Source organism: Sinocyclocheilus anshuiensis, unplaced genomic scaffold (assembly GCF_001515605.1).
Source record: "Sinocyclocheilus anshuiensis isolate Anshui unplaced genomic scaffold, SAMN03320099.WGS_v1.1 scaffold222, whole genome shotgun sequence".
NCBI lineage: Eukaryota > Metazoa > Chordata > Actinopteri > Cypriniformes > Cyprinidae > Sinocyclocheilus > Sinocyclocheilus anshuiensis.
Window position 1 is genome coordinate 527,907 of NW_015542408.1, and position 26,741 is coordinate 554,647.

Below are 26,741 nucleotides of genomic sequence, written 5' to 3' on the forward strand. Positions count from 1 at the left end.
ATAAATATCCCATGGTGTTGACTAGTGACTCAGCTGTGAAACCTAAAAGAGATGCTAAATAAATAAATAAAAAATTTCCTTCTGTCAGGAAACAGTAGTAATGTTTTTTTAAAGGTAGGCTATAGTTCTGATTTTCTTCACTTTAATATTTTAATATAATCTATTACGTTATTATCTTAGGACGGTCATTTAGAGTGATAATGTAATGAAAAATAACTAACAATAACCTTCACTTGCATGCATCTGTACTGCATTTTAAGAATACAACATATTTGTAGGTCTATATACATTTTTAATTTTTAATGTGATGCCTGTATGTGCAATAAAATCATCCCGCCAAAATGAACCATCACCTTCAGTGTTCGATGTTGTAAGCAAGGCAATTTCAAGATGTATTCAAGACTGTTTCATCACAAACTAACCTTTAGCTTGCACTGACTGCCTACATGAAAGCTTTGCACTGATTTCAGGTTGGAATACAATCCTGATAAAAAAAATGAAACTGATAAAAAATGTAATGTGCATGCAGATGAGCCACAGTAAAGACATTATTATTTATTTTGCATGAGAAATATAATGGTATCAAATACACTCACATACACACACCACATAAACATACATCCAAATAAACCTCAAACTGAAAGGAGATTCTTTCTTGTTACTGGTAATTACGATACATTAACATGAGTGATTGCCTTTGCATAAACAAACTGTCTTGCCTAAATGAAATAAAACTGGACATTGTGCAGATAAGCAAATAGACTTAAAGGTGCACTAAATAATTTTAAGAATGTTAAATCAATTAGTTTTGTTCTGTTCTTTTTCATTTTTTTTTTTGGTCTGTTAACTCTAGGAACATTAGGTTGTCTTTAATATGTATGTCTTTAATATTTGATTTATGTCTGTTTTGTTTATTTTGTAGAGCACCTTGAGCACTGCTAAACTGTATAAATATATGCTATTATTACTATATAAATAAATAAATATTTTAACTTATTAAACTGCTTAAATTGCACAAAACAGCTAGTCATATGATCTCAACATGGCAACCCACATTATTTATTTACACCTGTATTTTCTAAGCCAACGATATGACTGGATTTCATGTGAGTGTGTAACATATTTGTTAAAACTAATCATTTTTGTTAGCTATAAATCCATGGAAAAATTTATTAGTACACCTTTAAAAGAGAAGCTAACACCAGACTTTCTTGCTCTGTACATACTATATCATTAATAGTCCAATGACGCAAACATGAAGAGAAAACACATAAGCCCGTACAAAAGTCTGATAAGTGTTGTACAGTTCATTTGTCATAAACCTGAAAAGGCCTATATGAAGCGCTTTCTAACCCGCCTTCACTTGCATTTCGCCAGTCTTTTTGCCTATGAAAAGTGACAAAGGTAACTGCAGTTTGGTATCATATGAGCCAATGTTTGATGTGCATCAAAATATCAAGGATGGTTGTATAAAACCTCCATAAGTCCAAAAAAACAAAAAAAAGAGTAAAAGATGGATGTAGCTGGAGAACGATCAGCAGTACACCGACCAGTAAATAAGGTTGAAAATAACATAGGCTCCCGGGAAGATCATGCGGGAGTATTTATCAATGGCATGCGTGTTCTGCATGATGCGTAAGCCGCGGATGCCCTTTTTCTTAGTGTTGGTAGATTCGCTGCTCATTGACAGGTGAACCACCATGTGCTCCTGTTTTTCTGGCACCACTTCCTCAGGAACCATGGGAGCTTCTGTGTAGCCAGCCAAGCTGTTGGTGTCAGCCTCGCTGTAGGTCCCATCCAACATCATGGTCCTGGTGTGGGACATACCACAGGCGCAGGGCAATGACTGCAACAGGTTGAGTTGGGTGATCAGGGAGAACAGAGAACAAAGAGAGAGATCATTAACAAGGGCAAATTATCAGTTGGCGTATATTAGCTGATGGCTCACTATCTTATCAACATTACTCAACCATTAGTAGTGTGATGAGAGAGGGAATGTGTTGACACAATTTTTCTTTCCTGTGTTGATGTAATTCCTGCTAAAATGTGGGGCTGAATATGGAACGCAACAGTTGAGTTACAGAAGTAAAAATTCAATTATTTTTCTCCACAGAACTGGGCCCGTATTCACAAAGCATCTTAAGGCTAAAAGTAGCTCATAACTCGCCAATTTAGAAGAAAATCTTAAAAGTAATGGGCGTGTCAGTCCTAAATGTAGGACTCCTAAATTTTGCTCTAAGAGTATTTCACAAAGCGTTTTAGCACTAAAACTAGCTCCTAAATCTGTGAAACTTTAGGAGTAGTGAAGAGGACTCCTGAGTCACTAAGACCAAGCCACAAACAATCCTAAAATCTGCCTCGGAACGTAAACATTTTTGGAAATATTTGAGTTTTTAAAAAGGTACCACCTTTGGTTTTGGAGGTTATCCCAACTTCAAATTGTCCTTTGATTATATCCTTGTTTTCATTAACCAGCTGGGCAAGAAGTAACAGCTGTTCATGTGTCCAGTTTGGTTTTCTTTTACGTTTGCATGTCTTACTATCAGCCATGAGTATTCTACTCTGTTAATTAAAAAGCTGTTTATATTTATGAGAAGCATACATGTAAGAGGCTGACAATTAGCTGAACATATACTTGTTTAATTAGTGACAATTAGCCTACATTTTATTTGAATATGGCAACATAATATTGCACTCTACAATATTTCTATGAATAAATCTCTGATAGAGACCCCTCCCCTATCAGCCAATCACTGTGTGCATAGCAAGTAAGCATGCTGACATCATCCATAGCAACCAGGTCAACTCCGCCCTTACTCTTAGCTTAAAGTCCGCATGAAATCAAAATGTACTATATTTCAATCATGACAACTCTCGGAAGATTTTAGCATGGTGATGGATATGACAATGTTAATGTATTTGGTCTTGGCGGAATAGATCTACTACGCTGCTGCTGAATTGCTGCTGTTGGTTATTGCTGTAGTTGTAGATTATTGCTGCTGCTGCAAGCAAGTACAGGAACTTGCTACTGCCAATGCATACGGCGATACAGTGCCGTGAGTATTTAAGACATACTGCTGCTGCACAAATAGCATATAAAATAACCCATAGCAGATCTATACAGGTGGAGCTGGGGAAGGTGGAGGGTTTCAGAGAAACTCTGAAAACACGGTGCAGGAATCTCTAGTGAATGCTAGCCAGCCATATAAATGCAAGGCAGTAAGCTCATTGGCTGCATATGCAGCATGAACCAATCAGCTTGTGCCAAGTCGTTTAACTCTCTGAATATCATCGGTTACGTTAACAACCAGTTGCCTGAAATACAGTCAGCAGCAACTTTCGGCTTTCGACTTTAAGACTTCTCTCTATTCCTTAGTAAAAGTTTGTCTCAGCAGCTTTGTGAATAGGTTTTAAAAGTAAACTCTTTGCTAAAAAACTTTTACTGCTATTTAGGAGCACTCTTAGTGTTAAGTTAAAATCTTTTGTGAATACGGGCCCTGATTTTTAATAATAATTTATAAACTGTGAGCTACGAGGTTGCTAATCGATTGAAATATGATTCTGTTGAAGCCAACAGCTTACATTATTGAAACTTATTTAATAATACACATCCTAGCTGGATGGCTTGGTTCATTTCATATAACTCCTAAACAAAGACCTCTGAAAATTCATATGGGGAAAAAATAAATGGGAAAAATACTTCCATGAACCAAGGCCAGTGATAAAGTTGGCGGGCACTGTTGCACTCTATATAGAAGGCATGCCAATGGCTTTTTAATATGAAAAAAAAAAATGCCTTTTAACATGAGTAGTTTATAATATTAAGTATGTATATTGTATACAGTTCATTGTAGGCAAAATTTCTGTATGCACAAACATAAATTTAAAACGTGCACACTGTGTGACCTACAATATCCCACAGTGCAATGTGGTGGACATGACTTTCTATTAATGGATAAGTCGGACAAAATATCCACACAATCTTTTGTGTTATGATTGAATATTTGATTGAAATTACAAGAGTTATTTATATGCAAGATGGGATTAAAATTACTCTATTTTTATTTACATTTACATCATGAGGTCACAGAAAATGTCATGACGTCATGACAAAGTAGTGATTTACAGTTGGAAAACACTGCATAATGTAAAACGAGTATAAAAATACGCTCGACTTTACATTTCCAGTTTAGTAGTCATATCAGCTGTGATTTTCAACAGTTCTTAAAAATCTCTTTCCTGACTCATTATTTGATTGGACTGCTAAAACTGAAGACTTTTTTAAACACATACATACTTTAATAAATTTAGCAAATTAACATTTATTTCCGAGATCTGATATGAGAGAACTAACCAAATTAAATATGCATTATGATGAGGTCATGTGACATCAGTAAAACATACTTTACATTGAAATGTTTATATTTTTATCAATATTTTGGAACCGTTTTCTAGAATAGAAAAACTGTTGATTTTAATCACATTTTCCAGCTCATTTTAAGTTGTATGTTAGCATTCAGATTACCATCAAAGCTAATAAATATGGACTAGTAAGAGCAACAAAACCCTCCATTTCATGTCATGAGGTCTTGAAAAAAAACATACACTTTAATTTTGGTGTGTACTGTTTCTTTAACCAATTCTATTTTTTTTACCTGCTCTCTAACTGCTCGATCTCTGAGCTTACGCTCTCTCCTCTCCTGGACCGTGGTCAGATAGTTGACTGCTGCATACTCCAAGACGGACAGAAACACAAACACAAAACTGACCCACAGGTAAATGTCCACAGCTTTGATGTAGGAGACTCTGGGCATGGAGGCGTTCACCCCAGTGATGATGGTGGACATGGTGAGCACCGTGGTGATACCTTGATAAAATCAGTACATCCTGTTAAAATCTGCAGGTGCGTAACTTAACATAGGAAGCAACATTGACGCCTGAGGCAAAAATGTTGATTTGCGATAATCTTACCTAATGAAACTCTGGCTGGAACAGCCCTGCGATCAATCCAGAACGATACCCATGACAACATAACCATAAGTGTGGCAGGGAAATAAGTCTGCAGCAGGAAGAAGAAAATGTGGCGGCGAAGCGTAAAGTTTATATACAGGCGGTTGTACCACCCTAAAGAGAGAAAGAGATAAAAATACAGATGGAGTCACATATTAACCTAGTGAACACTTTAGCTACACTTGAGATATTGTACTATACATAGTGAAATATTATTACAATTTTTCACAGTTTAAAATAACGGTTTTCTGTTTTAATATATTTTAAAATGTAATTTATTCATGTGATGGCAAAGCTGAATGATCAGCATCATTACTGTAGTCTTCAATGTCACGTGATCCTGCATAAATCACTCTAATATGCTGATTTGATATTATATTATAATATGATATTTTGTGGAAACCATGATACATTTTTATTCAGGATTCTTTGATTAAATTTTAAATAGAAATTACTACATTACATTACAGTTCAAAAGTCTTACTGGCCCTAAACTTTTGAACAGTAGTATATTTTAAAACAAGACAGCACAAGCTAAATATTTAAAAAAGACATTTGCTAGACTGTAAATTTTAAAAATATTTACACATTGTCCAAAATTAGGACACATTGTGGTTGTTGAACACAATCTGATAAACCAGTGGCACCATTTGATTAAATGTCACTGAAAAACCAGCTCAGAGAATTAAAGTTAGTTCTGAGGAAAGCATCATATGCTTGCAGTCAGATGCCACTTGCTTTGATATTTAATGTAATACCATTTGTACACTTAAGTGTGACTTAAGTGTCCAAATCTGTCTTGGGGCCACACTACTTGAAATAAATCAACTTGACAAATAATCCCCCAATACCTGTGCTGCTGTAGAAAGCCAGTCGAGAGGTGGTGTGAAACTTCTGTATGAGGAACTGAGAGAGAGAGATTTTGTCATCTATACTCAAAGACTCATCTCCACTTTTCCAGTACAGCATCAGATCCTCATCCGTGTAGGCGTCTAGAAAAGAAGGATCCATTTCAGGAAAAACTAACTTGGCAGAGTGAATTGAGCATGTGCCGCACTAAAAATAACACAAATTAATGATTCGCTCACAGCTCTCCAACTCCAAAGAGCAGGACTGTGAATCCAGTGGGAAACGGCTGAAGTCCATGTTGCAGGCTGCTGTAACGGTGACCCTGGGGACAAGAACCATGTATAACACGGATGAAAATACAGAAACCCACCGTCTTAGATCATTATATTTCATCATATTCCACACAGACACCTGCTTTATTCACTTTTCGAACCCAAAATCCATGGAATTCTCATATGCGGTTTCAAATGAAATTGGTAATTGATAGTTTACCCAAAAATTTAAATTCTGTCATCATTTCCTCACCTTCATGTCCAAACTTGTATGACTTACTTGTAGGGCTGAGCAACATGTCCAAAAATGATCACAATATTTTTTTCATATCATACATTGATATTTATCATAAATATTAATTTACCATTAATAGAGAAAGAAATGCTTTCCATATGTTTGTTAAACCTTAAGAATGAATGTAAACAAATTGTTTGTTCACAAACTCCACAGAGTAAGATGCCTTTTAATTTAGGTCTCCATGGAAAGAGTTTTTTTTTAACGCCTAAATTCCGTGTTTTCCATTCTTCTGGGTACTGTGTTTTATGATTTAAGACAAATTTATCATCAAAAATGGTGGCTAATAAAATGAAGACTTTAACAATGTAATCAATCTTTTAAAATGTAATCAAATGAAAATAAAATAATTAATTTACAATAAAACAGATTTTTTTGTCAAATAAGATGCTGCACAACAGAACTGTATAAATTAAAACATGGAAAAAAATATGTTGGCTGTATGACATTTCTTTAAAAATAATATCAGTATTAGTATTATTTTAAAGAAGTACATTTTAGCACACAATAGTAATATGTATCTTCATAATTTTTTTAAATTACACCAAACTTTTATTTTGGGGGTTTTGAGTTTCAGTGTTTTTGATGGTAGTTCTGTGAAACGCAAGTAGTTTTCTAGCAGAGTGTCCAAGCTGCTCTTTTCCTTATCATGGACGTAAAAGAGCAGCTTGGACATTCTGCTAAACATCTCCTTTTATGTTCCACAAAAAAGAGAAGGTCATATGGGTTTGGAATGACAGTAGCTTTGGTAAGAAAGCTCCTGCTAAGAATAAAAATGTAAATGCGATGTAAATGTGCTTAGTAATGCAAGTCAAGAATGGCACACTAGCGCCATTTACTGAACTGACACTAAGACCGTCTCATTTTTCTCTCCGTATTTCTCTGCTCTATTCTCTACAGTGGTGTCCATCATTTGTCGGACAACGGAAATAATATGGGCCAGTCCCATCAATAATGACACTTTCCCTGGAGCCAGAACAGTGTCTGAAATTTGACTTTGAACTCAGCGCTAGCCCTTGATTATAGCCTGCACGCAGGTAGCTTGGCCTAATTTTTAATTCACAGCACAAAAGACACAGCAAAAACATCACAGGCCAGAAGCATCGTTCTAATTTTAACACCGCAGCAATATGCAAATGCTTAAGCCCAGCAATGTGCTTTTGTTTTCGAACCACATTTAAATGAAACCACATGCAGTAGTTAAGTTGCTTGAAGGTAAAATGTAGTAACTGCTGAACAACTGAAAAAATATTAACTTTTTCTTACAGTTTACAAAATAAACAGGAATTAGAATAAATATGTATAAGTACATTTACATAAATACATTTAAACTCTATACATATGTACATAACTTACAAATAATTGGAATTATAATGGCTCACTTAAAAGTCAGAAATGCAGGTGTAGATAATCTGCTTTTTTACCTCAGGCTGTAAAGAATGTGACCATCAGGGAACACTCTCAGCATGATATTTTCTGTGGTGGTGTCATGAATAAAAGATCTTTTAGAGTGGACAAAGAAGACGTCAGGAACCCAGATCTTCTTCACCAAGCGCCCGTCGAAAGTCATGCTTTTATTTGTGGTGCTGGTGAAAGACAAGCGCTCATCCTTCCAGTAGTGTCTCAGGTATAATGTCATAGTAAAGTCCTGCACAGATGAAGAAAAAGGAATTGTGAGAGTTTTCACAGTTTTTACTTAAAGCATAATGATTTTTAGAGGAGGCTCTACCATTCTTGTTTTCTGAACTGTTTAAAAGTTTGGGATGTTTTTTTTTCTCAAAGAAATTAATACTTTTATTCAGCAAGGATGCATTAAATTGATCAACACTGACAGTGAAGACATTTATAATGTTACAAACATTTCTATTTCAAATAAATGCTGTTTTTTTTTTTTTTTCTAATCAAAGAATCCTGAAAAAAAAAACAGTTTCAACAAAAATATTAAGCATCAAAACTGCTTTCAACATTGATTATAATAAATGTTTCCTGAGCACCAAATCAGCATATTAAAATGATTTCAGAAAGATCATGTGATACTGAAGACTGAAGTAAGGGCTGCTGAAAATTCAGAGATTTTAAAAATTAAATAGAAAACAGGTATTTAAAATTTCACTAAATAACAGTTTTTACTGTTATTAATGTAATACAGCCTTGATGAAAAACTTCTTTCGAAAAAAAAAATTACCAATCCCAAACTTTTGAACAGTTGTGTATATTTGGGTTAATCTTGTGGGAACTTGACACATTTGACCCCAAAATCATACAAAAACATTATAAATTATATTTGACATTAATAAGATAAAGCCGTTTTATGACCATTAAGATTTTGTGTGATTAGGACATTATCTTGATGCAAAATAAACATAAACGAGGACTAGAACTTCTGTGCCCTTTTTGAAGTATCATAAAAGTGGCTCCCTATCTGTCGGTCACTATGAGTTATGTCGTGACGACATAGGGGGTTTACTTGAGAGCCCCAATCAGCTCTGACTTTCTGAGAAAACGCCAATGAATTTTGGCTAGTGGATTTTGCATACCTGAGCCACTCCCCATGCATACGGGTATAAATAGGCGACAGGTGCATCCACTCATTTAGATTTTTGCTTCGGAGCCGAGCGGGTGAATGATTTCTTCTCCACAAAGCCTTTTCGTTTTGACTGGAAGAAAGAAGCTGTTCCTGGTTGGCGTGACGGCACAAACAGCGGTGTACCTGTTGATTCAGCGATTCCCCTGGGTGCTTCAACTAAAAGAGCAGTTTTTCATCACGAACGGCTCGCGTCTTTTCAAAGATGCTGTTCCGTCCGTGTTCTTTTGGTTGCGGTCGTTACCTGCCCTCTGTCGACGGCCACGAGCGTTGTCTTCAGCGTCTGGGCACCCAACATGCTGAAGCTGCGTTCGTGGATGACCCATGCATTCATTGCTAGCATATGACCATGGCTTCGCTGCGATCTTGCCTCTCTCTCCTCACGGGGAATGGAGCGGCACCCTCTGTCTCTACCCATCCCGGTTTCCCTGTCACGAGCAGGGGACTGCCGGGTAGAGCTCTGGAAGATCTGAGGGTCACAGTGAGAGCTTCTCCGCCGGGCACGTCTCCGCGGATGAATGTCCCGTGCAGCTCCCAAGTGATTTTGCTGGCCCGGCTTGTGACGGTCCCAGCATTTCATTCGGTGCACCGCTGGAAGATTGGATGTCGATCGCGGGGGATGGGCTATCATCCCCCGAGGATGAAGATTGCGGGGCTGCCCCTCTCGGGTGTTGACGGCCGTGCTTTCCCGGGCAGCCGCGAGTATCGGGATGGAGGTGTGCACACCTCCCAGTCCGGCCCTCTAGCGGCTGGATGATTGGTTTCTTGGAGCGGGGTGCGGCTCACAACCATGCTGTGCGCCGGTGCTTTTTTTTCCCGGAGGTGCATGAGGACCTGATGAAGTCGTGGACGGCCCCTTTTACGGGCAGAAGCCGCTCGTCTCCCTCCTCCGTCCTCACTACCCTCGATAGCGGGGTGACTAGGGGGTACATAGACATTCCCCAAGTGGAGAGAGCGGTTGCGGTGCACCTGTGCCCGCAAAACGCCGCCACTTAGGGGAATCATCTGCGTCTCCCGTCCAAAGCCTGTAAGCTGACGGCCGCTCTCGCGGCCAAAGCTTACGGTGCTGCGGGCCAGGCCACCTCTGCCCTGCATGCCATGGCTATCCTGCAGGTCCACCAAGCCAAGGCACTCAAGCAAATGCACGAGGGTAGTTCCAACCCGGGGTTGATGCAGGAACTGCGCACAGAGACTGACTTTGCCCTCCGGGCGACGAAAGTCGCGGCACGGTGCCTCGGGAAAGCGATGTCCATGCTTGTGGCCCAAGAGTGCCATCTTTGGCTTAATCTCGCTGAGATGAGAGATGTCGACAAAGTGCGCTTTCTTGATGCTCCCATCTCACAGGTTGGCCTATTCGGCGACACTGTTGAGGACTTTGCATCGAGCCCCGGCATGATCCTCCAGCTAACACCGCGGGCCGTGCCTCAGCCTGCACGTCCTCGAGAGCGCCTCCGCCCTGTGCTGAGACACAGTCAAGCCCGGTGCGTCGAGCCTCTTGGAGGACTGCAGTGCCCTCTGTGTCCCAGCCGGCCCCTAAGTCCTCTAAAAAGACATCAAAGCGGCCCTGACACTGGCAACCCGGTGATGTGGGAAGCTGCTCTTTTCAGGAGATGGCGAGAACAGCGCCACTCCTTCCCCCGGAGGAGGGCCGGGCGGAGAATCCTTTGTTCCTTTTTGTTTCTGTTTCGCCGCTGGTCCAACGGTACCCACATTCTCGAAAAAAAGCAGTTTTCTTTTCCTCCGGGTTATCAGGCACGTGGGCTGACAGTGAGCGATGTGCTGCCTCCTCACTCTCGCCCACGACGCCCCCTATCACCAGCGCCCAAGAGATTGCGGCTCAGGGACGCGTTGCCTTTCCACGCATCTCTTGCCAGTCCCTCCGGGGACACGGGGAGTCCTGCTGTGATGAGCCAGGATGCGATGCCTGCGATTCACGCCATCCAGCACGACTTCCCAATGCTGCACCACCGCAGGTGCATCGATTGTCCCTCTGGTGCCACTCGTACGGAGCTTGGAGGCGTGGTTTGCACTGCCCAACCCATCCCGCTGGCTCATTCGGACAGTTCGACTCGGCTACGCGATTCAGTTCGCCAGGCGACCTCCCAGGTTCAGCAGCATTCTCGAGACTTCGGTGGCAGCCCGAGATGCCCCTATCCTGCGCAACGAGATTGCTGGATCTGCAAGTCTTGAATCGGGCCCTTTACAAGCTTCCGTTCAAGATGTTGACGCAGAAGCGCATCATCAGATACATCCAGCCCCAGGATTGGTTTGCAGCGGTCGACCTGAAGGACGGTTACTTTCATGTCTTGATTCTTTCTCGACACAGGCCGTTTCTACGGTTTGTGTTCGAGGGTCTGGCATGGCAGTACCTCACCATGTCCCACCGTGTCTTTACGAAGGTCGTGGAGGGCGCCATTGCCCCGTTATGGGAAGTGGGCATCAGGTTCCTCAACTACCTCGACGACTGGCTCATCATCGCCCGGTCACGAGAGCAGTTGTGCAATCACAGGGACCTGGTGCTCCAGCACCTCAGCCAGTTGGGGCTTCGGGTCAACTGGAAAAAGAGCAAACTCTCCCCCGTGCAGAGAATCTCTTTTCTCGAGTATGACGGCGTGGCTCACCAGCGAGCTTGCCCAGTCAGTGCTGAACTGCCTGAGTTCCTTCAGAGGCAGGAAAGTGGTATCTCTGAAACACTTTCAGAGGCTCCTGGGGCATATGGCATCCGCAGCCGCAGTCAAGCCGCTTGGATTGCTTCATATGAGACCACTTCAACACTGGTTACACTCCCGAGTCCTGAGATGGGCATGGCGTCGTGGTACACTTCACGTGACCATCACGCCAACGTGTCGCCGCTCATTCAGCCCCTGGACAGACCTTGCCTTACTACGGGCCGAGGTGCCCTTAGAACAAGTGTCCCGGCAGGTCGTTGTCACGACGGATGCCTCCAGTATGGGCTGAGGTACTACATGCAATGGGCAGGCAGCCTCGGGGCTCTGGATGGGGCCTCGACTGCTTTGGCACATAAACTGCCTAGAGCTGTTGGCAGTGCATCTCGCCTTACAGCAGTTCCGGCCACTGCTACAGGACAAGCACGTGTTGGTCCACACGGACAACACTGCGGCCGTGTCGTACATCAACTGGCAGGGAGGTCTACGTTCACGTCGCATGTCACAGCGAAGGACCTCTTTTCTCAGGGGCTCGGCCCCATATGGCACCCGTGTCCAGATCTCTGGGACCTCCACGTGTGGCTCCTGGACGGGACGTGGCAGACTTAAGTGATCTGCCACCGGCGGTGGTAAACACGATCACTCAGGCTAGAGCTCCCTCGTTGTCACCCTCCACCTTGAAAGTGTATGGAGCTGCTATCGCAGCACATCACGATGCAGTGGACAGCCGGTCCCTGGGAAAGCACGATCTCATCGTCAGGTTCCTGAGGGGTGCCAGAAGGTTAAATCCTCCTAGGCCTCCCCTGGTGCACTCCTGGGATCTCTCTACTGTCCTGGCTGGCCTTCAGAGGGATCCCTTTGAGCCGCTGGACTCAGTTGAGCTTAAGTTCCTGTCTGCTAAGAAAGCGCTCCTGACCACGCTCACTTCCATCAAGAGGGTCAGGGACCTCCAAGCATTTTCGGTGAGCGAAGACCCCGGCCTGGATACGTGCCCAAGGTTCCCTTGCAAGCACTGCCTTCAGAGGAGGCAGATCCAGCCTTGGCATTGCTGTGTCCCGTAAGTGCGTTGTGCATATACGTGGACTGCACCCGGAGCTTCAGAAGTTCTGAGCAGCTCTTTGTCTGCTACGGAGGTCAGCAAAAAGGGAAGGCTGTCTCCAAGCAGAGGTTGACCCACTGAATAGTGGATGCCATCGCCTTGGCATACCAATCCCAAGGCGAGCTGTGCCCCCTGGGGGTGAGGGCTCACTCCACACAGAGTGCTGCCTCCTCCTATGCGCTGGCGCACGGCACCTCTCTGGCAGACATTTGTAGAGCTGCGGGCTGGGCGACACCGAACACCTTCGCGAGATTTTACAGTCTCCATGTTGAGCCGGTTTCTTCCCATCTGTTGGGTAACAGGTAAGTGGCGGGAAGAGCCAGCCAGTGTCACGCTTGCTGCGCCATTCCCCCGCACCCGGGGATGCGAGCACTTTTCCTCCTCCAGTAAGTTCCCCAGATGACAAAACCTGGTTGAGTATCCTCCAGCACCCCCGGTGGGCGCTGTCTGACGCCAGGCCCAGTATCGGTGTTAGCTTGCCTGGGTTTCCGGTCAGCCCCTTTACTGGGCTAGGTGTCCATATGGCTTGATTCCCTGCGGGCGATCCCATATGTGTATTCCTCCATGGTAAGGTTTCCCTCTTGGTGAACCCGTGTCTTCCCTTTGACAGACCACTCTGTCAGTCTCTGCTGGCAGCCGTTCTTCCCTACTCCTAGGTAGGACCTGTCTCAGAGACCCATTCCACATGTAGTACTGCCCCAGGCCTGGGTCAGTCCATATTACTGTCTCCACATGATACCTCCCTACGGGCAGGATGTGGTCTCTGTAGCGCCCTTCTCCGGAAAGGCTCGCTTCCCCTTCGTTACTGCCAAAGCTGTAAACAACAAACAGGAAAGGCATGAAGCACCTTTCGTGAAGGTCAAAATCCCTTCTCTTAAGAAAAAAATTTCTGTCATAGGAACAGCGGCTTGGCTATCTCCAGCAGTGATGTACTCACCTTTTGGTCCCTGTGGGCGCCATGGTAAGCGAATTTGCGATGGGGCGTTGGTAAGGTTACGACCTTTGCGTAGCATTTGTTTGACAACATTTGCAGTGCTACAGGGTTGTGATGGGGTTCAGGTTGTGGTGCTTTCCATGGACCCCCTATGTCGTCACGACATACAGTAACTCGTAGTGACCGACAGATAGGAAACGTCTCTGTTACGTACGTAATCCTCGTTCTCTGATCGAGGGAACGGAGACGTTATGTCCCCATGCCACAACCTTGAACCATCGCTGGTTGCCAGGGACACGTTCTCGGCTCCTCAGTGTAAAACCTGATGAGTGGATGCACCTGTCGCCTATTTATACCCGTATGCATGGGGAGTGGCTCAGGTATGCAAAATCCACTAGCCAAAATTCATTGGTGTTTTCTCTAAAAGTCAGAGTGGATTGGGGCTCTCAAGTAAACCCCCTATGTCGTTGTCACGACATAATGTCTCCATTCCCTCCATCAGGGAACGAGGGTTATGTGCATAACCGAGATGTTCATACAACTTGTGTGGAATATCCCAAATCTTAAGACCTCTGAAGACAGAAGAACATAGCACACAAGTCATAGGAACCACTTTTATGGGACTTTGGTATCCTTTTGAAGCTTGAAAGCTTTTGTTATCCAAGGAAGGAACTCTTTGTGTTTGCAACAACATAAATGATGACATAAATAATATATAACATTGCTTTTTTCATTATAGTGATTAGAATTGGATTTTCTTTGCATTACAGTAATGAGAATTGAGAGGAGGGGATATGATCAATTGTCATGAAAATAATGCCCAATGATAAAAACATTACGTAGGCTTTATTTCCTAAGCAAAATATAGTTTATTTCTTTTGATTTCAGGGTGAAATGAGCTAGACATGTTCTTCAAAGGTTATGTGGCAATACTGGCAATGTACACACACCAAAGTTTTGGGAGTGGCAACTGTTTTATTGCTGCAGCAAGTACAAGGCCAATTTCACATCTTACATCAATTCCTTACAAGTCTTTTCTTTGCAGTTTGTTTTAAATAGAAAGTCGATGTAACTCTCAATCCTCCATATGATGCCTCTCTACATCGCTCAAGCAGATCATCCCTTCTCTGTTCTTTCTTTTGGTTATATAACCATAAACATTTCAAATGGCCAGCAATTATATATGGTCAATAAAAGCACCACACAGTTTCTTTGTTGCATCGCACAAAGACTTCTACCAAGAGGGAAACCCAAAACATGAGAATGGAATGGCAGAATGGGTGTCATATTCTGTTAAAACAAAAGTAAAAAGAAGATCCATGATCAAAGTTTTTGCCATCAGAGACGCAGCAGCTCTTTTTTTAGGAATACCCTTGTGGGACTCAGTAACTGCAAAAAAGCCAGTAATAAATGGGCAAAAAGCTAGAGAATTATGAAATTGAGAGTGATTCTTACAAAACTTGCGTAGAACAAAGTCAAAGTCATTTTTTATCAAAATCAAAAGAAAGAAATTATATATACTATAAGAATATTTTATTATAATAAATATTTTTTTCTTATTTTTCTTATTATAAATCTTATTTTCTTATTATTTTTCTTACATAAATTATCCTTTGCATAGAAAATGAAACCTATTTTTAGGACTTTTTTCTATTTTTGCATAGTAGATTTTCATAATAAATCCCAAAATTCTAATTATTAATGAATGAAATGAATGAATAAATAAATAAATGATAATTTATTTAAATTGCAAAATATTTTACATGATGGTAGTGTTTTACTGGCTTTGTTATTATTGTATTTAAATAACATAAAAATCTGTTTTTTGAATATTTAAATGTAATCAAAAATTTCAAAAGATATCTGGATGTATCCGAAAATTTGAGGCCGAAATGTACTAAACTGTAGTGAAAATAATGTCACAATGCCAAAAATCCTAACATTTTTGGATTTTTGAAAAATTAAACTTCATTTTTGTCAAATTAAAATTCAACCGTTTAATGTGTCCTCATATGTTCTATAATTTAGAGTCAAATAGTTGAGGGTGTTATGTAAAACAACACATGTGAAAAGCAACTGTTTAGGATTACCTACCATGTCTACTTCTGAAATACTGTCCAAGCTTTCCACTTGTACATCAACTCCCACTGGAATAGCAGGACCTGCAAAAAAAACAAACAAACATTTAATCCATTTATACAACATATACAACTGTGTTTGTCAATTGAATTACACCATCTTCTCCATCCCATTGCTATATGACCTCTTTTGCCTATGCCATGCATTCATTTTTCATAATACTCATTGTTTACTGGATTCTGACAGCTTCATACCAGTGCAATTAGCAGGGTGTTCGCTAAGACTTCTGTGAGCATCATTAAATACGTCCTCACGGCCAGATCTGGATCTGTTTGCTTTCCACCAGATCTGTTCACAAAAGGCTTAGCAGCTGCTTTGACATCTGACGGATTGTAAGGAACGCCAGCTCTCAAAGGACGGGCCTTCAACCGGAACTGCAGCTTTGATATCCTACATGGAGCTGCACTTGTAAGGTCTTTTGTAGCAAATCTAAAGCCTTGCTCTTTACCAGGATTAGTGTAATAGGGCTATCTGTCACTCAGAAGGTAAGACATTTAGGTAAATGGGCAGGGGGTGGCCTGTACATATGGACGGGGATCATGTAGTAACGCCAGACAGATTCAAAACGAGATTTCCATTGCGTCCCATCGTCCACTCCTAGTCCTAGTAATCTGACGAGATTATTGGAAATGGTGGATTAAACTTTGATGCTCAAAATGATACTGACACTGACTGAAACTTGCCATTACGTGTCACTTAATGTATCGCTCATAAAAACCCTTCATGAAAAGCAAAAGCATTACTTTATATGCTGCAGAAAATGCATTTGAGTCATGTAGATAAATAACCGCCAACTGTGGAGATGACTTTTACAAATTTGCTTATGTAATACAGATTCTCATAAACTATTGCCATGCAACACCCACTGGACCATCCTGTCAATTTCCCTGTCATGTACCATCAAGGCTTTTCATATCACACAAATAAGCCTAAATAAGGACACAGCTCCTAGGTAAAATCGATTTGTCCAAACTAATCAACCCCCCTGCTGTCAGTTTGAGTCTGAAACCATTAGAATGACCTTGAGTTCAGCTGTCCTATTTCTCAATTGTAGTTACCACTTGGAGATGGATATTTGTGCTTTTCTTATTAAAAACAAATTCAAAGACCTCTGCGATAACTGGATATTATTAAAGGGACAGTTAACCAAAAAATAAAAAAATAATAAAAACACTTTTTGTTTACACAAATTGTTCCAAATCTATATGAATGTTTATCTCTCTTAAAATTCATTAAAAAAAAAAATCTCCTTTTGTGTTCCACAGAAGAAAGAAAGTAAGTTTGGAACAACATAATAATTATGTTCCTTAAAGGGATAGTTCATCATAAATAAATAAATAAACTCTCATTATTTACACACTCTCAACTCATATTACTGTTTATTCTCTTAAAATTCACTTAAAAATAAATACAAAAGTAAAACATTAACATAATGATTACAATAAAATGTTCATTAAACTTATAAAGGAATAGATGTACAGTGACAGTTAGTAACAAAATATATAAAAAGAAACAAATAAAGAATTATTATTCATACACTCTCATGTTATTTTAAACCCATATGACATTTTATCTTCTTAAAATTCATTAAAAAATATCTCCTTTTATGTTCCACAGAAGAAAGTAAGACATACAGGTTTAGAATGACATAATGATTACAACAAAGGTTCATTAAAGGGATAGTTCATTAAAATAAATAAAATAATTTTCTCTTTCTATTTACCGGTTTGTAAATAGAATAATGTACAAGTTTTTATTTTTAACCAATTAAAATTCATAAAAAAAATCTCCTTTTCTGTTCCACAGAAGAAAAAAAAGTCATAGAGGTTTAAAACAACAAAATGATGACGAAAAAAGTTCATGAAAGGCATAGTTCACCAATAAATAAATAAATATTCAGTTTTTATCATGTTGTTCCAAACCCATATGACTTTTTATACTCTAAAAATTCATAAAAATAATTTTATTTTTCACAAAAGTAAGTCACATAGGTTTGAAATGACATAATGCTGTTTATTTTAAGGTGAAGTACTTAAAAAAAGATCAAATGACCAGTGGTGGCTCGTGGGTTTTAAAATAGAGGAGGCACACTAATTGTATTGGTCTGGGACTTCTCTATCATTAGAGGTTGCAATTACATCAGCAGATTCGGCACATTCGCGATAGAAAAGTGCGATTACAACTGTGAAATTACAACAAAAAAAAATACACATTCTGAGACATGAACTGAAATTAATTGTGAATTTTATTAACATTAAATCGTCCTCCTCCCATTTTCACCTCAAAATTATGGGGAAACTGTGCCTCCCCTGCCTCCCCCGACGAGCCGCCACTGCAAATGACCCCTTTCCAGGGTTGATTTTATTAATAGCGCATTTCTTTCAAAGTTCCTGAGGCTACGACATTGAGCTGGTGATCGCTAGTTGATGTTTGGCCAGTGGGCGGTCTTTAAACCAGCTGTCTGCGGGGCAGGGCAGGCTGGGATTGTTGCATGTGCTAATCCACGGGGGGGTTGGCTGACCGGATCAGTACAAACCGCTGCCAGATTAATCTCGTCACCAGCACCATTGCGCCTCAGTCCATAGCAGATCGAGCGATCCTCCAGATGGACCGACCCATCAGCGAGGACCGCTTAAAGGGATAGTTCACCCAAAAATGAAAATTCTGTCATTAATTACTAATTACTCATCCTCATGTCGTTTCAAACCCGTAAAACCTTCGTTCATCTTCGGAATACAAATTAAGATATTTTTAATGGAATCTGAGAGCTGTCTGACCCTGCATAGACAGCAATACAACTGAAATGTTCCCAAGTCCAGAAACGTAGTAAGGAGATCTGTAAAATAATCCATGTGACATCAGTGGTTCAACCACAATTTTATGAAGCTACAAGAATACTTTGGGTCAAGACAGCTCTCAGATTTCATAAAAAATATATTAATTTGTGTTCTGAAGATGAACGAAGGTCTTACGGGTTTGAAACGACATTCATTCATTTTTGGGTGAACTAACCCTTTAAGTCTTTAACGGACGAATAAAAAAAGTGAGAAAAGTGAGAGAGGCAACAAAATGTAATGTGATTAATAGTCCTCAGTTTCTTATGCAGCTCGTAAGACTAACTGATCCTTTCGCCAAATGTCAGAATTCAGCCAATTCTGGCTTTACGAATAACACATAAACTGCCGCTGGCTTCGAGACATGTGGCATCCAGGCATGGAGATGTTACTTGATATCTTTTGATCTTTCATTTCGTTTCGTATCTGGTTTTCAGGCGCTGCTGGTCCAGCTGGCCCAAACATTAATATTGAAAGCAGCATCGCGCAATGCGCATATGCAAATCTGCAGACAGAAGTAAACAGGGATGTGTGTCATCTACAACATGATACCAATCTTTAATATGTGTAATCCTTCACATCAAGAAACACATACTGCCCTGTGTGACCCATAAACACGCAGTGAGCGCTATATGTTCTGCGTACATCAACGATACTTCCCTTGTGGAGGATTAGGCATAAATTTAATGCACCATCAGTTAGCCGTCTCTGGATTTAAACCAGACTGCAGTCATGCATTAGCAATTCTCTGTTGCTTCTGAAGTAAATCTTATTTATGCAGTACACACGGCACATTATACCTGCGCTACCTTTTACTAATCATTGCATAGGATACTGCAATTGGTCGATGAAAAGCATGCTAAAAAGGATTGTTTAATATGATAGGATACAAGGATAGAGGCCAATGTAATTTTTTCCTTTGCAAAGTGCATGATTTTATGAATTTATTAACAATTATTGCATATCGACTGAGCTGTGAAAAGAAATGGTTCAACAAAGCCATGGAAATACTTTTGATACAGCATTATATTTTTGAGTAACATCTACAAGCAAAACAACCCCTTGTTCTGAACCAGCCTGTTTAGTCACTGGGTAATTCACAACCTTTTATGTATTTTGAGAAGTGTTTCTCAATTATTTTGGTTTTAATACAGTCTGGTCCATTAGGTGTTATACAGTATTTTTGAGCTGCAATGACAGTATAGGCATATTTCACAAATGCGCTGTCAATTTTTAATGGGATTAGTTCACCCAAAAATGAAAATTCTGTCATTAATTACTCACCCTCATGTCGTTCCAAACCCGTAAGACCTTCGTTCATCTTCAGGACACAAGTTGAGATATTTTTGATGAAATCTGAGAGCTTTCTGACCCATAATCAGCAACGTTCAAGGCCCAGAAAGATAGTAAGGACATCGTTAAAATAGTCCATGTGACATCAGTGGTTCAACCGTAATTTTATGAAGCTACGAGAATATTGTTTGTGTGCAAAGAAAATAAAAATAATGACTTTATTCAACAATTTCTTCTCTTTCGTGTCAGTCTCCACTGCGCGTTTAAGAGAGTACCACGACATGTGTGTGGTGCTGCTGACGCAGGATGCCTTGTTTACAAGCAGAGGAATGCACACACATGTGTCGTGGTACTCTCGTGAATGCATGTCGAAGACTGAGCAGAAATAAAGTTTTTTTTTTTTTTTTGCACAAAGAAAAGTATTTGCATAGATTCATACAATTACAGTTGAACCACTGATGTCAAATGGACTATTTGAGCAATGTCCGTACTACCTTTCTGGGCCTTGAATGTGGTAGTTGCATTGCTGTCTGTGCAGCAAAAAAATCTCAGATTTCATCAAAAATATCTTAATTTGTGTTCCTAAGATGAACGAAGGTCTTACAAGTTTGGAACGAAATGAGGGCGAGTAATTAATGACAGAATTTTCATTTTTGGGTGAACTATCCCTTTAAGCCCAGAATTCTTTGAATTACTTGAAATTTACTGGAAAAAAAACATCACTTAATTACCTTAAAACCAATTATTATTATTATTATTAAGTATGTTATAATAGCTCATTGCAAAATTCTACATTTAAAATAATAATAATAAAAAATTAAACTAAATTGACAGAGCAACAATTTCTGTGATATTTCTGCAAGATATATCTAAGAAATGACTACATGCAAAATAACCTCTTGTTCTGAACCAACCTCTTTATTTAATCACTGGTATTTCATAACCTTTTCAGTATTTTAAAAAGAGTTTCTCTGTAATTTTGGTTTTAGTACAATCTGGCACATACGGTACAGACCAACGGTTCTCAGTTCCAGTCCCGGGGTACCACTGCTCTGCACATTTTGTATGTCTCTCTTATCTGACGCCCTTGATTCAGTTCATGGATCTCTCTCTTAATGAGCTGATGATCTGAATCAGGTGCGTTAAAAAAGGAAGATATACACAATATGCAGAGCAGTGGTACCCCAGGACCGGAATTGAGAACCACTGGTATAGACATATATGCACAGTCACTTCACACGTCCTTCACAACAAATCTATTCTCTCCAATTATGGGGATAAAAAATGAAATAATAATAATAACAATAATAATAATACATCTTCGTCCTTTGCCACCTCAGTGTTTTAGTGGCATTTTTTCAGCTTTTAGAACCTTTTACACCCAAAAATATCCTTTCACTTATTTGACATTTACTGAAAAACCGTAATTACATTGAATAAAACTAAAAACAGACCAATATATATATATATATATATATATATATATTATAAACATGCTTTTGTTAAAATAGCTTATTACATAATTTTTATTGCATAGCTTATTGCATAATTCTACATTTTAAAATTACTTCTTTTTTGATTGATTGATTGATTGCTATTTTGTGTTTTGGAAGAAAAGCAAATGAAAATGGCCTTTAACAACTTGGTGAAAATCTATAATGCTATGAATCGATGACATTGGATGACAGTTGTGAACTCATTACATCATGTTTTGAACTAGCAGTGAGGTTTTCACCGTCAAGCAGATGCAATAATGCATCACTCTCAGAGCTGACTGATCTGTGTATGCGTCTGAGGGGGTGAATATGTTTGGGCTATTTTCATTCCCTTTGCTGTGACCCCCTGCTGAACAAAGAGCAATTCCCAAACGTATGCAGAGTCAGAGCATCCAAATGAGTGACTTTTTAGATACACTATTCATAGGAGGAACGGCATCAAACACGGGAGTGTTTCTTTTTCTTTGCCCTATATAGGAACACATCATTAAAAAAAGAATAGGGGGACTGTATGGACTAGTAGGAGAACTTTCATTAGTTCTTAGCCTTTACTGCGCAAACTTTTAAGTGCCGTACACTTAAAGAGAAGCCTTGAGCTCCTCCTTATATCATCCTTTAATACCATTCTAGCCATGGTAGAAAAGTCTCTGCATTAAAGGAATAGATCAAAAATGAAAATTCTGACATGATTTACTCACCTTCCTGTCATTCCAAACACTTATGCTGTTATTTTTGTCCATAGATCACAAAAGGAAGAGTTTTTGAATCTTTACACCAGTGACAGTTCATAGTGATCATGACTGTCAAACTAAAAAAAAAAAAAGACATGAAAATAAAACCAATAAAAAGCACCATATAAGTCTTCTGAAGCCATAAGAAGTCATTAGTCCTTAATAATCTTACATTCTTGCATATCAAAAATGGCAGGTTATGTTTGTACATATTACGTTTTTCTGTTGACATGCCGTTTTTGAATCTGGACGTGTATCGTATTACTATGACAAAATGACTATCACTGACATCCACTGAAAATATCACAGTATATAGATTATAAATGAAATGAGAGCAAATAAATCATGTCAGTTTGCATTTTATGGATAAATTATTCCTATTTTATAATCTCATTTTCCCAGAGGATCAGTCTGCACACACATCCAGCTGTTTCTATGTGATCTCTGATCTGATTGATTGTTAACTGTCCTAACAGTGACAATCTCATTAAAACTAGTGCAAAAAGCTTGAGTAAAGTGTACAAGGCTCCATCTGCCGAGCTAAAAGCTTCAAAAATGTCTCAATGCAATTGATCTGAGCGAGTTTAATAAGGTATTGCTTTGTAAAGGAAATATGTGAAATCAAGGTCAGAGAAAATCCATGTCCATGCATGAATTACATCAAAGCACGCTGACTTTCTAGAAAAAAACTTCCATTATTATTCTTAACATGAAATAACAGAGCAATTATATTATTACCGTAGCAATTCAAGTGGAATATTTACAAGAAAAATAAGCATGAATTTCAGAAAGTAATTGGTTTTTGTCCCTTTGCTTCAATGACAGCAGCTCTTGAACTGCACAAACTCCACAAGTGTCAAACCTGATGATTATGTTCTCCACTATGAGACAATCTTGTGCTTCAATGGAAGCATAAGCTATAGAGAATCACATGATCAATTACACAAAATTTACTTTCTTTGATTAGTGATCTAGAAATAGTTGTCTGTTTCAGAATCATAAAACTTTACATTTACAGTTTTAAATAAAAACAGATTTGGTTTCAGACTTTCTAGAATTTTATATTTGATGAATTAAAAATTCGATGTAAAATAATTGTTTGGAGAATATGCTACACAATGCAGGCAACTTTTTGGCTTAATATCAAATAATAATGGGCTAAATTCACCTGCCTATTAAAATGCACATTACAAACTCCAATTCTCAAAACCATATGAAGTCCAGCCTCTCAATGTAGATTTAATGCCTGCTGGTCGAATAACTGATCTGAATGTTCTCAAACTGTGCATACTAAATATGTGCAATCTGTACATGAGATCAAAACAATGCAACTAAAAAAAAATGTGGCTTTTAAGTAACTAATGGAGTGAAGACATCATAATAGCACTTTATAAGCTTTGTCAACAGGACTTATGTCTTTTTTTTTTAGACTCATGCTAAGAACATGTGCCTTATTTTTGACTTATCTTCAAAGGATGTTAACATTAAACCTTTAACATTACACATACTATACATGATGTCTTTGAGGACTTTTAAAAAATAGGCTCCCGAGTGAGGTTGTGGCTTATAAATTAAGGCAAAAAAAATGCAATTTACATCTGCAACACAGAAGTATGATGAACTAACCTGCAAACGCGGGCCTCATGGTGAAGTCATGGTCGTCCACTTTCAACAACTGCTCTGTTTTCAGTTGCCGTGATTTTGTCACATCCGGTGGCTTCTTTGCCAGGGAGCTGCGGGTTTCAAAGTCCCCAAAAAAAACTCAGATCAGCCTCTTATATCACAAATTTAGACAATGTGCACTATTGTTATGTGGAATCTACCAGAGGTTACATGAAAAATTCAGCCTGAACCCTCAAAGTCAATGGTGTTTACATAATTTCTGTGAAAATGCAGCCGCAAAAGTGTAATGACGGATTAAGATCATGCACGGCGCTTGTACCAACAAATTGTTAATGCAGTGGTGAACTAGCTGTAGCAGCTGGATCTGTTTCAAATTACAGTAGATCTTATCGACAGATGCTCAGATGAGTCCCGAACACTGGATTCATGAACTGTGATTGTTCTAGTCAAACAATGCACATAATTAACTCTTTATGTGACAACATAATCACTGACAGTTACTCAAAAAGTATCCAGTGAGAAGTAGACTGCCTCGTTCCTCTCAGCTTCTTGCCATTTGTAATTTATTTCCTGTTGCGAATATGAGACAGAAGGCAGCTTGCCATGACTGGCACCCTGTCTGCAGCGATACTGCTGGATTTTCTCATGCAAATTTGTACTCTAACAACATGTTAATTCTGCAGATTGTTTGTTTGTTTTAATTTTATAGACCCATGGAGCTGTACCCTTGTCAGCGGTTTGTCAGGACAGCTTTGTGCCAACGTACTGTCCTTGGCAGATGGGCAAAACATGCCTGTGACAGGTGGCTGTTTGTCTTAATAAGAAGCACCAGTTCGAGCACGCCAGTGATACGTGTTCGGTTCAGTGGCGGTATCATCTGTCTGGGTCACGTTAATTGCGCCCCAGCCCGTGGCCTCATTTATGGCACTCTGCTGTCATATAGAAATCAGGCTAATAAAGGTGGTCGAAAAATGAGTCTGCGAAAAACATCAATGAATGAGTTCACACCATCACCTCAGCTCTTATGAGCAGCACTGTCATCTCTGAAAACATCAGATGCATTATCATCACATGCTTGTAATAAGTAACAGACCGATATAGAACCGATACACTGAAACTTTAGTTTAAATGCAATTGAATTAAACATGAAATTTTAAAGTAAAAAGAATGAAATAGTATTATACTCCAATAATCCTTCTTTATTTACAACTTCAAAAAATGATTTTTTTTATGGTGCAAATGATATTTGACCATATGGAGAATTGGCTGATAACTGGCCACTTGATCGATTAACAGAAGTGTCATACATTTTTAATTTGTAATAAGTTTTCGTTTAACCCTAAAATGCAAAGCTACCTTTCCCCCATAAAATTCATATAATATGTGGTAAAAATGCACAGAATTATATGGATAAACTATATAACACCACTTGTTTTGTTAATAAAAAAAAACAAAACATTTTAATTAAAATTCAGACTTAATTGAGACATTCCTGAATTTTCAGATGAAAAGACCACAAGTAAAGCAAAAACTGCCACCCAGACACATGCATGTTAGGGTTAATTTCTACAATTTTGTATATCTCAGTTGCTATATTTAAACTGTATAATATCTGCCACTCTGCTCTGTAAATATCGGTATCACAGACTACCCACTAAACCTTAAGTTGAATTGCTGCCTAAGGTCTTTACATGCAGTGATAAGTTCATTACTGAAGAAAATCCTGTTGAACCTCAGTAGAAATCACAGTAGTTCTGTGACTAGTTAATTAGATGGAAACAAAGATGTTGTGTGCAGCCAACTTGTTGACAGACATCTTCAATGTGATAACTGCTATTCATCATCATCACCACAACAGTCATCAACATCAGCATCTTTTTCATAATCTTTTGTGAATCCACATTATCAGCAGCATGACGTCAATCCAAGTTCAGCTGTCAAAGACTGAAATGCCACTTACGTCCCATGCTTCTGAGTTTCCACTGCTCCTGTCCACCTCCTCTCTCTCGTGCTGTGTTTACTCCGGCATTCCCCAAACGAACCCAAGAAGAGCACTAAAATCAGGAACTGTCTCAGATAAGGCATTATGCAGAGCAGGTGAAAAATCTGCAGGTGTGTCCTGAAATCCAGCTTAATCCATGAACGCGGCGACTCGGGAAAGGCAGCATTTTCCGTTCTCAGCGAAGAAATCGTTGTAGCTCGCACCTCTGGCATGCTTGATGTGTGGATGGTTTAAATATCAGCGCGGCGCGACGCAACGCGACGCGACGCCTGCTGCAGCCTCGCGCGGCGTCTTCTGCCTGTCATTGGTTATCAGCTGCACACAGCTGCTTTGACCACATGGCATCAGCGGTGGGCATACGCGCGTTTCCCACAGCTGTCTGTACGGTTGGAGGAAAAGACGGTTTAGAAAGACACATATGACCTGAAAAAGCTCTGCATCCGAAACTATGCATGCTTTCAAATCTAATGCACGAGTGAAGTGCATCCGCTAAATGCCAAAACATCCTCGACGCAATTCCACATAATGGGATCAATGCACTGCAGTAAAAATAGGCTGGTAAATGCCACGCTTATGTAATACATAGTAGCTACTGTAAACAAAATATTAACCGTAAAATCGGAGGTGATTCAGGTGATTCATCATCTTTACTATTTCTACTACACTGTAAAACAATAAACCGAACTGAAACCAAGAAGTTATTTAAGTTGCAATCTGTACCATACAGTAACAACTTTCTACCACTGATACAGACAAAGCGAGTCGAGTCATAACGTCATTTGTAGACGACAGCTGTCTTTTATGTATGATTAAAGTAAACTTTGTGGTTACACACAAATTACACGGAGTTTACCTCAATTATGCATTTTTAAACGGCTGTTTATTTAAAATCGTAGGCCTAATTGTGGGCGTGG

General features: G+C 39.6%; 1 protein-coding gene across 2 annotated transcripts; it reads right to left on the bottom strand.

The window, feature by feature from the left end:
* Nucleotides 1-976: 976 nt before the first annotated feature.
* Nucleotides 977-26,053, bottom strand: LOC107693119 (gamma-aminobutyric acid receptor subunit rho-2-like). 2 transcript variants are annotated; one of them, XM_016492380.1, is made up of 9 exons: nt 25,786-26,053; nt 23,829-23,935; nt 15,804-15,871; nt 7,851-8,074; nt 6,099-6,181; nt 5,862-6,002; nt 4,972-5,124; nt 4,656-4,867; nt 977-1,846 (listed from the first exon to the last, which is right to left on the bottom strand). In XM_016492380.1, exons 1-9 carry the CDS (start codon nt 26,037-26,039, stop codon nt 1,535-1,537), a joined length of 1,554 nt encoding a protein of 517 aa, XP_016347866.1. In that variant the 5' UTR covers nt 26,040-26,053; the 3' UTR covers nt 977-1,534. The 2 variants fall into 2 exon arrangements, with proteins under 2 accessions (XP_016347866.1, XP_016347867.1); XM_016492381.1 differs by lacking the exon at nt 23,829-23,935 and having other exon boundaries at nt 25,786-25,817.
* Nucleotides 26,054-26,741: the final 688 nt, after the last annotated feature.

Bases quoted from the DNA above. Each gene is read 5' to 3' on its own strand.
- LOC107693119 (XM_016492380.1), bottom strand. From the start codon at position 26,039: ATGCCAGAGGTGCGAGCTACAACGATTTCTTCGCTGAGAACGGAAAAT. The intron at 15,872-23,828 runs GTTAGTTCATCA...TTTTTTTTGCAG, and splicing joins CATGAGGCCCGCGTTTGCAG to GTCCTGCTATTCCAGTGGGA. The intron at 4,868-4,971 runs GTAAGATTATCG...GATTTTATCAAG, and splicing joins TCCAGCCAGAGTTTCATTAG to GTATCACCACGGTGCTCACC.